The following is a 13,540-nucleotide window of genomic DNA, read 5'->3' as shown; positions in this document are numbered from 1 at the left end:
CGTGATCCCGGCGTTCTGGGATCGAGCCCCACATCAGGCTCTTCTGCTATGAGCCTGCTTCTTCCTCTCCCACTCCCCCTGCTTGTGTTCCCTCTCTCACTGGCTGTCTCTCTCTGTCGAATAAATAAATAAATAAATCTTTAAAAAAATAAAAAGTTGCTTGCTCCTCCGACTGAGCCAGCCGGGCACCGCATCTGCTATGACATTAAAATTTGAGGAACCTACAGAGTTGCTTGGCGTGATGCTCCTCAACTGGCATTTATCCGATTGTTTCCTCATGATTGAGCTCAGGTTAAACTCTTTTCTAGAGAGGGAGGAGAGGAGAGGGGAGCGGCAGCGGGAGAGGGAGAGAGAGAATCTCCCGCGGACTCCACACCCAGTGCAGAGCCTGATGTGGGGCTTGATCTCACAACCCAGAGATCATGACCTGAGCCAAAATCAAGAGGTGGATGCTTAACCTACTGAGCCACCCAGATGCCTCTCAGGTTAAACATTTTTGGCAAGAATATTATGTAGATAGTGTATATTTTTCCTTGTATCACATCAGGAAGCAGAAATATTGGTTCGTTTTATTATTAGTAGTCCTAAATTTGATTGCTTGGGTAAAGCAGAGGTATCACCAGATTTCTCCATTGTAAAGGGACATTTTTCTTTTTGTAATTATTAAGCAGTCTGTGTGATGATGTATTGAGATTGTGTGACTGTCTTGTTCAAACCCTTTCAAGCAGTGGTTTTAGCAACTACTGATTATCCTAGCCTGAATCAGTTCATAGAGTGGTCATTGTGAAAAAGAATACATTTCTTGCTTGTAGTTCTGTACAAGGGGGTTTTCCTTTCGGTCCATTCCTTTTTTTTTTTTTTTTTCCCCCACTTTAAGTATCACCTCAGATTTGTGGATTTTTATAGTCTGTTACTGGATTTCTGATTTCTGGTACTCAGATTTGACCAGTGTAGCCCCATTTAGGCTGATTCCTGATCCTTTGTGGTGTCCCTATCAGTTTTTGAACTCTTCCTTACTTTCCGGAACAACAGAATATTCCAGACTTCCTTTCTACTTTCCCTGATTCAACCCCGGTTCCTTTTATTTTATTGTTTATTTATTTTAAAGATACTGTTTTTAAGTAATCTTTGCACCCAGCGTGGGGCTCAAATTTATAATCCCAAGATCAAGAGCCACACACTCCACCAACTGAGCCAGCCAGGCGCCCCAACCCTGGTTCCTTTTGGTAGAGATTTGGTTTTCATGGAAATGACTAGAGGAAGGCATTAGTGGTAGACTCTGACTCTGGTGGACTTTGGAAGAATGGTGAGAATGGGGGAAGGTCGGTGTCAGAAGATCAAGCTCAGATATTTTTTTAGTTACACCAGCAAGAACTGGCGAGGACCACAATCAAAGCAGTGGGGATAGAAAGGAGGCCTGATGGGTGAGAAATTTCTGAAATCTAAAAATTAATTTGGGGGGCGCCTGGGTGGCACAGCGGTTAAGCGTCTGCCTTCGGCTCAGGGCGTGATCCTGGCGTTATGGGATCGAGCCCCACATCGGGCTCCTCTGCTATGAGCCTGCTTCTTCCTCTCCCACTCCTCCTGCTTGTGTTCCCTCTCTCGCTGGCTTCTCTATCTCTGTCAAATAAATAAATAAAATCTTTAAAAAAAATAAAAAAAAATTAATTTGGTGTTGGTTTAGATGTGAAAGTCGTACACAAGAGAAGAATCAAAGATGACCCCATGGTTTCTAGCTTGTGGTACTAGGTGACTCATGGGTGATTCTGAGCATTAGGAGCAAGGATAGAAATCAGCAGAGCAGATTTGTGAGGTAGGATACAAAGTTTAGTTTTTGTTGTGTTGCGTTGTGTTTTTAGAGGGTGGGGGTGAAGTGCAGAGGAGGAGGGAGAGAGAGAAACTGGAGCTGGATGCGGGGCTACATCTCATGGCCCTGTGATCATGACCTGAGCCGGAACCAAGAGTCGGAAACTTAACCAACTGAGCCACCCAGGTGCCCCCCAAAGGGTAATTTTCTTACAAGAAGTTTGAGGTGCCTGTGGGGTGTCCACATAGGGATGTCGGAAGCAGGTAGAAACTAGAACTCTGGAGAGAGAATGATTGCGGGTTGTTGTCCAAATGGCACCCAAGAGAATGGGAGAATGGGGTGGATCTCTTCCTCCAACTGGATTGTAAGCCCTCTCTCGCTAAGATTTGTATATACTTATTTGAAATTCCTCACAATCTATGTGTTGTTTGCATGCAGTTATGTATTTGCTTAATCATGAAAAGACTAAACATGGATTTTTCTCTCAATTCTGACAAGGTCTTTGAAAATGCTGCAGTTTTCTTTCCTTTTTTGTGAGTATAACTTTGAAAGCAACTGTAGAAATCTTAATATATTTTGTTTTAAAAATTAGGATATCATACCATTTATTGATAAATACTGGGAGTGCATGACGACCAGACAGAGACCTGGGAAAATGACTTGGCCAAATAACATTGTTAAAACGATGGTGAGTAGACTGAAATGATTGGACTCGACATTTCGAAAGTCAGTGTTCTTTGTAAGAATTAAATTTGTTTTAGTCTGACTAAAATAATGTGACGACTAAGAAAATGAGAACAACTTAGTTTTAAATCTTGGAGAGTGAGGTATTGCTAATTGTAAATTTTAACAGGTTTCACATAGTCACAAAGTTGTGTCTAAAGTGGATATCACCCTGGTTGTTTTATACACGACACTGAAACCTTTGTCCACTGTACTTTTGCAAGTATAATTTTATATTGACATTGCAGACTATTTTTTTCTTTGCTTTAAAAACAAAAACAAATAACACTGTTCTAAACATTATTGTCCTTAGAATTAAAGAGAGCACCTGGGGAGAAGCCAACAGCAAGCTGTTAACAGTGCTTATCTCTGTGAGGTGGAGGGATAGGTGAGGATTCCGAAGGACTTTGGCTCTCATTTTTTCAAGTTTCTCTGTTTGAATTTTTGGATGGTCATGTATGAATTTTCTAATCAGAGGGAAAAGCAATACTATCATTTTGGGAGATTACACTTAGGAATTGGAGTTGCTGGTTGATCATCCATTCAGTACTACTTTGAAGTATAAAATGTCCGGTAACACTGAAATACTGCTTTCTTTTAGAGTAAAGAAAGAGATGTATTCTTAGTAAAGGAACATCCCGATCCCGGGAGTAAGGACCCAGAAGAAGATTACCCCAAATTTGGACTTCTGGATCAGGTACTTTGTACTGTCCCGTTTGATTTGGAGACCGAGAGTTAGGTTTTGTTAACATTTGTCTAGTTGCCACTGCCATCACAGGCTTTTGAACATGGTGCGCTCCGAGTAAACCGGTATTGCTCTGTGTGGAAAGAAAGAGCCCACGGCTTAAGCCAGGAGACTAGCGTTCTAGTTCTGGCTCTTACCTTTAATGTTATAACTTTATGCATATCCTTTTAATCTTTTTTAACTTTAATTTCCTCCCTTATAAATAGGCCGTTCCAAGTTATTTCTAATTTTCTTTCCGTCTCCAAGTTTACTCTTAAAAACATTTCTTATAATGAAGAAAAATTTGTTGTGAATTAGAATTTGTGTTGTGTATCCAGCATAACGTGAGGAAAAAGAAAATTTCCGCTCTTTTTTCAATGGCAGGAGTTACATTTGGCGTGTCAGGAGGCCAAATCTTTGAGCTGTGCCTTAAAATGTTTGATCTGCCTGCACTGAAAATTGAAGGTTTCGCATAGAGATGTTACTGTACAAGGGTCCATTGCCCAGTGGTGCACAGTAAGCCAAACACTGACACCAGTTTTGTAGCAGAGCAAAGGGGTTTTATTGCAGCGTTCCAAGCAAGGAGACGGGAGAAAATTTCTCAAATCCACCCTCTCAGAGGATAGGGGTTGGGTATATTTAACTGTAAGGAGACAGGATGTCATGGGGTGGTATGTAGGTTGAATGGAATATGCTGATTGGATGTAGGGACAAAAGGAGGTGTCCTCCTTTCTGGGCCTGTGCATTCAGGAATCAAGCCTCTTTATGGGACACGTGCTCAAAAAATGGCAGCATAAGGATGATGGAGTCGGGGGGCGAGGGGTTTCTGGGGGGTGTATCCTTACAGAGGTTACTTTTGTTTACTCTTGGTCCCTTCTGGGAAGTTGCCGGAATTCCCTGTTTGTTCCAGTCTTAGCTAGTCTTGTCCTTGGTCAGTCCGCTTTTGCAGAACGGGTTCATAAATAATCAGGTTAGCCAGAGTTCTCTTAGGGTAGATGAGTCAACCATTTGTTAACTTAATGTGCCGGTTTTAGGAATTCAGATTTCTGTCTTCTTTTCTAAAATGAGAGGATCTGATTACAATGGGCCTGAATTCCCACAGGGAGCTGAGAAAATGGGGCTTAGGCACTCCTGTTTGCCGTTGCCCCCTCCACCACCCCACCCCCAATTCGTTCTTAATGACTTTGATCCTTACACTTGGCCCGCCTCACACATGTTACTTGCTGATCTCGGAAGCATCCAAGTTTGGGACCCTGTAAATTTCAGACTCCTTAGAGTTGTCAGGTTTGATTCAAGAATTTCTTGGTTTTTTGAGCATTGCCAGAGTGCTTTGATGATATAGCCTTCCTTTACAATTGAATGTATTTTTCCCTCTAGGATCTTAGTAACATTGGTCCTGCTTATGACAACCAAAAACAAAGCAGTGCTGTGTCTACAAGTGGGAATCTAAATGGTAAGTGTTTAAATGTCTCCTTGATGAAATATCTGTAAGCTATTGAATCCAGATATGCCTAGACGTGGGCATCCTTTGGGTCGACTCTCAACTGGATATTTACAGAGGCTTTAAAGTCCAGAACTCGGTTTTTGGAAGCTAGGTAAAGATTTGACAGATGGTAGTGGAGAAATTTTTGTCCCTTTACACCACAGTTTGGTCTCAAGTGAAACAGATTGAGCATAAAACAAGGTACAGGTTTAAGGTCAGATTTGCTGTGTTTATCTTAGACTCCCTGTCTGTATATGTTTCCTCATCACTAACACTTACTGTAGATTCAGTTGCTCTCTGCTCTTCCAATTCAGCTGTTATTTAACAAAGTTTCTGTGCTGGTCTTCTAATTTTTCTTGCCCTGAAACTTTAGCTTATTCCCATGACAGCAATCTCTACTGACCACCCGCTATAGATGTTTTTCTCTCAGTAACCCACCTAATGACAGGAATGGCCTTCAGTACTAATGGTAATCTAATGAAAGTTGGGGTAGCTGGGAGGTAGCCTAGCTATTCATCTAACACATGGTGTCATTAACTTGTCCTTCAGAGTGGTAGCATCTTAAATATGTAATCATTTCTACTGTCACTAATATTCTAAGAGGGGTTGGAAATAGCTAAGTGTATTGTTTATCTTTTTACACCATTTTTTCCCGTCTTAATTGTTAAAATTTGACAAATACATGGTGCCACTTCTGTTCTTACAGGTGGAGCCTCTTTTGGAGGTGAATTCCTCCTCTGTCTTCTTTCAGCCTCTCAGACTTAAGTATTATGTGGTTTGGAAAATGCTTTTTGCTGAGTTGTGGTAGAAGCTAAAACTAAATTAAAAATCTAAAGCATCGTGAAAATGGTGGCAATAGCACTTGATATGAAACAGTAGTTCCAGTTGAATGTTAGTAATTAAAAGCTTACACGTTGTCATATTCTGCCTAACATGGCCAGCGGTCTCCTTAGTATTGCTTTATTCCAGGGAAATCTAAAACTTCTCTCTTAAATTAATTAAAATACAACGAAAAATTAATAATTTTTTTAGGTAATTCAAACTAGAGATAACGGATGTTACAACAGTTGAGCATTAAACCTTTTTATGAAAAATAGGACTGATACCTGGTATGTTCCTAAAAGGTAGTTCTGCATAAATCTGGTCCTGTATGTGCAGAATATGACCTGCTCTCAGTGTCTTGATCCTTTCCATTGCAGCAGAACTGATAATTTCCAAGCTTGCCCCAAATTATAATACAGTACTCTATGGAGTTGTTTCCACAAAGGTGTTTTCCTGCAGTTCAGGGACACTTTCTGGCGGATGGAAAAACAAATTGAGAGGAAAGACGGAACTGGACAAAAATTTAAAGTACCTGTTTCAGAAATCACTAGGTAGTATCCCTTGTGGCCTTAGTATGTAGCTAAATTATTTTTTGTTTAACTGAAGTAAATTGTCGATTGATACTTGCTCTTCATTCCACAAGCCAGGTTAGTCTAACCTGAATTTTATGCATTGGCACCATCTTCGTAATTGTAAAACTTGCCTACTAAATTGAATGCACAACCAGAGTGGATACCTAGTAGCACTGGAGAGAAACACCTTTTTAGTATTTCCGTTTCTGTTTTCTATGTTTTATGTACCTTTGTCTTGTTGGGTCTTCAAGTGAAGTGCTTTAGCAGATATTGTGCCGTTATTATGTTATGAACTATATCATGCGTAGTTCAAGCGAGTGAACATCTACTTACAGCGAGGATATTCTTTGTGGATGTTTGTATTGATTTGGGTGGAAAAAAAATACCCTTGCGATTGTTTTTAGATGTGGGTATTTGGAATCTGAATGAGTGAAAATGCATTTGTGTCACATCCTCAGAAAGTGTTAGGAGTCGTTGCAGTTCCTTAGGAAAGGAAGGTTGAGAAGGTGACACAGGCGTCATTAGTGCTAGGTCCCTCTGAGCTTACTGCCAGAGCCCCGCGTTCTGAGCTGTGACACACTCAGCAGACTCTCAGAAGCAGGGTGAAATCCAGTATGCTCTCAGGAAGGAAACCCTTCTGTGTGTGGTGTTACACAAATGCACGTCGGGAGTGTTAGTCCCCGGGGAATTTCCATATCCACGTGAAGCTTCTATCACAGCTCACTGAAAGTGGTCTGCCTTCTCTTCAAAGGGGGAATCGCAGCTGGAAGCAGTGGGAAAGGAAGAGGAGCCAAGCGCAAGCAGCAGGACGGAGGGACCACAGGGACCACCAAGAAGGCCCGGAGGTGGGCAGAACAACCCACTCCCACTCACCACTGCTAGACCATTCTTTGGTGCTGGCACGGTCCATCAGAGGGAAAAGAGCTGTACTCTTCACCAGCTCAGGTGTCTGAGATTAAAAAGCCTGTCCATTTTTCTCAAATCTTGAGCACTTTGAGGGGTCAAATAATCCCGATCGAGGAATCCTGTTTTACAGATTTCTGAAAACAGCCCCCCGGGTGGCAGTCCTGTGGGAGTAAAGTTCTGTTAAGACATCTTGAGAAAGGCTAGGTGGAGGAGAGGGAGAGGGGACCCAGTATTGAACTTGAGCGCCTACATGTCGTCTTTGTGCCTCTCACCTCATGCCTCTTCCCTTTGCTTGTTCAGGAAATCCTGGTCTTTTCTTACTTAGATTGGCAAGACAGAAGTGCTGACATCTCTTGAGTTTTATTTCATTAGTTTATAGCAATTAATATGCTAAAGGAAATTGCCCTGGCTCCGTTTCAAAGGTAGTCCCACAGACTAGAGAGTAATTTGACTGAGACGACTTGACTAAATTTAAAAGCAAATCCGTTTCATTTGCCTGTTTTGCCTGCAGAGGGCAGGATCATCTATTCGAGCAATGAAAAGCATTTGTGAAGTTGCATGTGTTTCGGCTGAAATCTAATAAATCGGATGTCCTTCTTACAGATTTGAAGGCATTGGAGCTAGAGGGGTTTTAGTTTCTTGATTTTATTTTTTCCTTTCTGCAGTGACCCTTTGTTTTCTGCTCAGCGCCTTCCCCCTCATGGCTACCCCTTGGAACACCCGTTTAACAAAGATGGCTATCGGTATATTCTAGCTGAGCCCGATCCCCATGCCCCTGACCCTGAGAAGCTTGAACTTGACTGCTGGGCAGGAAAACCTATTCCTGGAGACCTCTACAGAGCCTGCTTGTACGAACGGGTTTTGTTAGCCCTACACGATCGAGGTATGTAAGGTATTAAGGTTCATGTTGGACCCAGATGTTACTTTGAATACTGCCCTCAGCTTTGTCCAGTCTGGAATTAGAGATATACATGTCAGTCTGTTACTGCCCACCCCCCCAGTTCTAACTAGACTCAGCCAGAACGTGCAACAAAGAATCTCCTTGTTCGTATCTTCCATAAGCTTTAGCCATTTATATACATATTTTTTTTTTAACTTTTTATTTTGAACTTCTTTTATTTTATTTGTATTTTGTAAGTAATCTCTACACCCAGCGTGGGGCTCAAAACCCCAAGATCAGGAGTTGCCTGCTGTACCAACTGAGCCAGCCAGGTGCCCCTATTTTGAACTAATTTTAAACTTAGAGTAAAGTTATGGAAATAATAGTTTTAGTATATCCCTCCCCAAGCTTCTAACGGTAACATCTTACACGATTGATAGTGTAGTTATCGAAACCAAGAAGTTAACATTGAAATATTGCTATTAAGGAAGCAAAAGACTTGTACATTTTGCCAGTTCCCCCACTAATGCCTCTTTTCTAGGGTCTCACATTGCATTTTGTTATTTCTCCTTATTCTCTTGCAGCCTTTAATAATTCCTCAGTCCTTGCATGTCTTTCATGACCAGTATTTAAGTGTACTAATCAGAGATTCTGTCGAATATTCTTCAGTGAGCGTCTAACTTTTTCTCATGATTAGACTGAGGTTATGCATATTTTGGCAGATTACCAAAGACATGAGTCCTCACTGCACCATCTCACGGAGGTCACGATGTGGATGTGTCTAATTGTTGGTTGTGTTGGCCATGGTCATCTGGTTAAGGTGGTTTCTGTGGCTTTCTCTTTTCCCCTTTGTTGTTAATAAATAGCTCGAGGAAAGATGCTTTGAGCTTTGCAGATACCCTGTTTATAAAGTTTTGCTCTAGTATCCTTCAGTGTATCTTTTCTGCAACAATTTTTTTTTAAAGATTCTATTTATTTGAGAGAGAGATCACGAGCTGGGGGAGGGGGGCAGAGGGAGAGGGAGAAGCAGACTCCCCGCTGAGCAGGGAGCCCGACACAGGACTCAGTCCCAGGACCCTGAGATGATTACCTGACCCAAAGGCAGACGCCCAGCTGACCCAGGCACCCCTGCAACAATTATTAATGTGGTGTGTTTGCCTGATGATTTTTTATTTTTCTTCCCATCTCCACTTATTTTTAATCGATTTTTATTTATATCAGTGTGAACTCAGATATTTATTTTATTCCATTGGGGTATACTTTATCTAGTTGCTCCAATTCTCCAATTATTCCTGCTTTGGCCATTGGGAGCTTCTGTAGGTTAGTTCCTGTGTTTTTTTGATAAGCCTCATCTTTTTTTTTTTTTTTTTTAAGTACTTCTTTACTTTCTGGCATCACAAAATGTTTCTGGCTTATCTTGTATTTTCCCTGCCCCAGACCAAGTATCAGCTACCTCTCTGAAGAGCCCTGGATCCTTTGATTGGAGATTGATCAAAAACTCATGCTGTACTATATGCTGGCTGATTGAACATAATAATAATAAAAATAATAAAAGTAATAAAAATTAAAAAAAAATAAAAATAAGTAAAGACCTAAGTGTTACGTATGCTCACCGGGTGTCTCTTCTAGACTCCCTCAATGGACGGAAGGAGGAGATTATATGTATACCAGCTGACACGTATCCATACAGGGCTCTACTGCGTTTGCACTGATAGCTTGGATTCCAGTCAGACACTACAGGGTTGTTCCAGCCCTCTGCCTTTCCTTATTTGTCACTTCTTTCTCCGACAGGGAGAAACCTGGCCCTGAGTCTCTACAGTGTATTCCTTTATTTGTTCATTTCTAAATGCACATGAAGTAGTTTGAGAATGCTGACCTCTGTGAGAAAGATTCACTAGCTAGCTTACAGCAGGTACGTCCAGTTCATTGGCTTGTGGCCTTGCAGTATCCCATCAGGTTACGTTCGATTAGTTCTGTTCTTTCCCACCTTCTTCAGGATGATTGTGGGTCTCATTTATAATAGTTGGGTTCATCTGATAGTGTTTGTATGCTGTTTTTAGGTTCTCCCACCTCTTGGGGAGAGAGAGTGTGTTTCAGGGGAGAGTTGTGAAGGGTCTGTGAAACATGACTGCAGTTCCAGGAGATAAAGTTGTACAAAAAGGTTAACTCAGGGCGCCGGGGTGGCTCATTTGGTTAAGCGTCTGCCTTCAGCTCAGGTCATGATCCCAGGGTCCTGGAATTGAGTTCCGCTTCAGGCTCCCTGGTTAGCAGCAAGTCTGCTTCTCCCTCTCCCTCTGCCCCTACTTATGTTCTCTCTCTCGCTCTCTCTCTCAAATAAATAAAATCTTTAGAATATATATGTATAGCCGTTATACCATTATTATTCCTAAGATGAATAATAATTCCTTGATGATCTAATACCCGGTTCATATTCACATTTCCATGGTTTAAAATATGCCTTTCAGTTGTTTCTTTCAATCAGATCTAAACAGGTCATCTATTTACTGCATTCGAAAGCCCATTATTTCTTGGTTTAATGCTAAAAACTAACACTCGTAGGGGTGCCTGCCTGGCTCAGTTGGTAGAGCCTGTGACTCTTGATCTTGGGGTTGTAAGTTCGAGTCCCATGTTGGGTATAGAGATTACTTTAGAAAAAAATCAAATCAAATAAAAAACTAATACTTACATTGGTGCTGGTCATTTGGAAGTGAAGTAATGTAATCCCATGGTATGATGTCCATTATATGTGGATTGTTTGACTTCTGGTAGTGACAAACTTTGATAGTAGGGAAGGGCCAAATAAGTGACTTCAGGGTTTAAGAAGTGAGACTTGTCTTGTGTCACCATCCATAATAGTTATAATTCCAGAAGGAGAAAAAAAAGTGAGAACACTGGCCCGTAATAGTTAATTTGTTAGAATTTAGCATATTAGAATAGCAATGGCTGTTTGCTGTTTATGCTATTTATTGAGCCTTACAAAAATTAATGCTAAACCTGTATTGTATCTTTTAAGGTTTTTATTTTGAAATAATTTTAGATGTATAAAAAAACTGTAAGGATAGTACCGAACTTTTTTTTTTCTCTGAACCATTTGAGAGTAAGTTTCCATGATGCCCTCCTGTTTTTGAGAGCTCGATGGTGTATTTCTTAACAAGCAAGGACGTTCCCTTTGTGTTAGTATTTAGTGTTGCATAACAAATTACCGTAAAACTTAGTCTAAAACTACAAGTGTTCCTTATCTCCCACAGATCTCGAGGTTTGGGAATCTGGGAGCAACTTAGCTATGTGGCTTGGCTCAGGAGAATTCATGAGGCTGCAGTCAAGCTCTTAGCTGGGCCTGTCAACTCTGAGGACTTGACAGAGGCTGGAGGACTTATTTCCAAGATGGCTTACTCCTGTCACTTTGATAGGATGCCCTCGGATCCTCACCACATGGGCCTCTCCGTAGACCGCTTATTCTCCCTCATCCGTGGAAGCCAACTCCTCCCAGTGCAAGTGACCCAAGAGAGCAGTAGAGTTTGGGTGTCTTCTGTGACCCAACTTTGAAGCTGGATAGTCGCTTCAACTCTTTGTTTTGTTAGAAGTGAGTCACTCCATTCAGCCCACACTCAGGTGGAGGGAAATTAGGCTCCACCTCTTCAAAGGAAGAGTGTCAAAGAGTTAGGGGATATTTTTTAAACTTTCACATTCTTACAGAACCAGTATATCACCATCAAAGACAGGGAATTAACACTAATTGCTACCATCTGATGATCCTCAGGTCCTATTCAAGTTTCTCCGGTCGGTGCAATACTGTCCTTGAGAATCCCGTTGAGAACCATTTGCTGCATTTAGATGCCATGTCTCTTAGGTCTTCTTCAGTCTGGAACCGTTTTTCTATCTTTCCTAGACTTCGATGACCTTGAAGCTTTTGAAAATGAAAGGCCACTTGTTTTATAGAATATCTCGCAATTTGAGTTTGTCTGGTTGAAATGTCAGGATTTGATTCAATTCTGCATCTTTGACAGAGGTATCATTAAAATGGTGCTGTGCTCTTCATGTTGCATGCTGTCAGGTGGTACGCGATTTTAACTTGTCCCATTACTGATGGGACACTTTGATCATTTGGCTACCGTGATATCTGCCGGGTTTATCCACTGAAAAGTTACTCTTCCCCCTGTGTAATTAATAAGTTTTAGGAGGAGGTACGTCCGTTACTGTCCTGTTCTATCCTGGACACTTGCCTTGCTCAGTCCCTACCTAGTGGTTTTAGGGCTGAATTGCCCAGGAAAGGGTAAGGGAAGAAGTATTTGTATTTGAGAAGATAGAATTTGCCAAATAACGGGGTACCTAGGTGGCTCAGTCGTTAAGCGTCTGCCTTCGGTTCAGGGTGTGATCCCAGAGTCCTGGGATCGAGCCCCACGTCAGGCTCCTCCGCTGGGAGCCTGCTTCTCCCTCTCGCACTCCCCCTGCCTGTGTTCCCTCTCTCGCTGGCTGTCTCTCTCTCTGTCAAATAAATAAGATCTTTAAAAAAAAAAAAAAAGAATTTGCCAAATACCTAAGAAAGTTTTGCTAAACAGCGTGTATTTAATTTCAGGACGTTATCATTGTACCTGCCTAGCACGTGAGCCGTTGTGGTCTGTGTAACAGAACGAGTGCTGGGCCACCCTGAGCTGCGGTGTGGTCTTGAACAGTCACGGAACCCGCTGCTCCATCTGCACGGTAGAAATGGTAGTTGAGCGGATCAGTCTGTCTACCTACCTGTCTACCTGCGGCAGTACTTTGTAAATCATAAAGACCTTTAGAAAAGCTAGACCTAATCGAAATTTTGTGCTTCCTCCAATAGAATTCAGACAACTTTTAGTGTTACAAACACTGTTTCAAATGCTTTTTCCTCAGTTAAGTCTTAATAGGTTTTGTGATGTTTCTACATTGATAAAATCAAACTCCATCACCTGGAAATACTGTCCTATCTGTTGTCATTTTTTTCCTTCACTTCCAAGTCACTCCAGTTGGTTTAGCTTGTCCCCTTATCTTACATAATGGCCTCATAGTAAAGTTTCAAACCATACACAAAGGTAGAAAGACGAATACAATGAATCTTCATATACTTTTTACCCAGATTTAACAGTTGTCAAGTTTTGCCGTATTTGTTTTAGCTGTTTATTTTTGCACCTCTCTTTTTTCTGAATTTTTAAGAAGTAAACCTCACCCTACATAGTCTAAAAAAATACGCACTTCTAAAAGATAGGGGTGTTCTCTCTTACAACCACAGCGCTGTTGTCATACTTAACAAAATAGATCATTCCTTGCTATCATCTGAATTCAGTCCATGATCGGATTTCCTTGATTGTGTCAAATATTTTATCTCCCCACAAAATGCTTATTAATTACAAAGAGAAAATAGTGACTTCATAGTGGAGAACCCAGTGAGGCACCGCGTTAATCAAGTGATCGAAGTGTCACATGGGCGTTTTGACATCACGTGCTTCCTGATGGGCTCCACTGAGACGCACGGCATTACTGACTGCACTGCAGGTCCTGACGGAAAAGCATACCCTGCTTAAGCAGGAGGAAACATCAGACAAACCTAACTGAGGGACATTCTACAAAGGAAAGTGACCAGTACTCTTCAAAATGTCAT

At 41.5% G+C, this 13,540-nt stretch overlaps 1 protein-coding gene across 3 annotated transcripts in view; it reads left to right on the top strand.

Annotated features, from left to right (window-relative positions):
* The window catches only part of ASH2L (ASH2 like, histone lysine methyltransferase complex subunit), a 30,304-nt gene that overhangs the window by 6,637 nt on the left and 10,127 nt on the right, over positions 1–13,540 (top strand). For 2 of the 3 annotated variants that reach the window (XM_087856397.1, XM_087856396.1), the window contains exons 6-11: positions 2,400–2,495; positions 3,132–3,227; positions 4,632–4,707; positions 5,444–5,461; positions 6,883–6,976; positions 7,703–7,920. In XM_087856397.1, the coding sequence (XP_087712523.1) occupies positions 2,400–2,495; positions 3,132–3,227; positions 4,632–4,707; positions 5,444–5,461; positions 6,883–6,976; positions 7,703–7,920 (598 nt within the window). The remainder of the gene's footprint in view (positions 1–2,399; positions 2,496–3,131; positions 3,228–4,631; positions 4,708–5,443; positions 5,462–6,882; positions 6,977–7,702; positions 7,921–13,540) is intronic. The other variant, XM_045779253.2, reaches the window with a different exon arrangement.

This window comes from Ursus americanus, chromosome 27, assembly GCF_024610735.1.
Source record: "Ursus americanus isolate L20-20 chromosome 27, mUrsAme1.1.p, whole genome shotgun sequence".
NCBI lineage: Eukaryota > Metazoa > Chordata > Mammalia > Carnivora > Ursidae > Ursus > Ursus americanus.
This window is presented reverse-complemented; position numbering and strand designations above follow the sequence as displayed.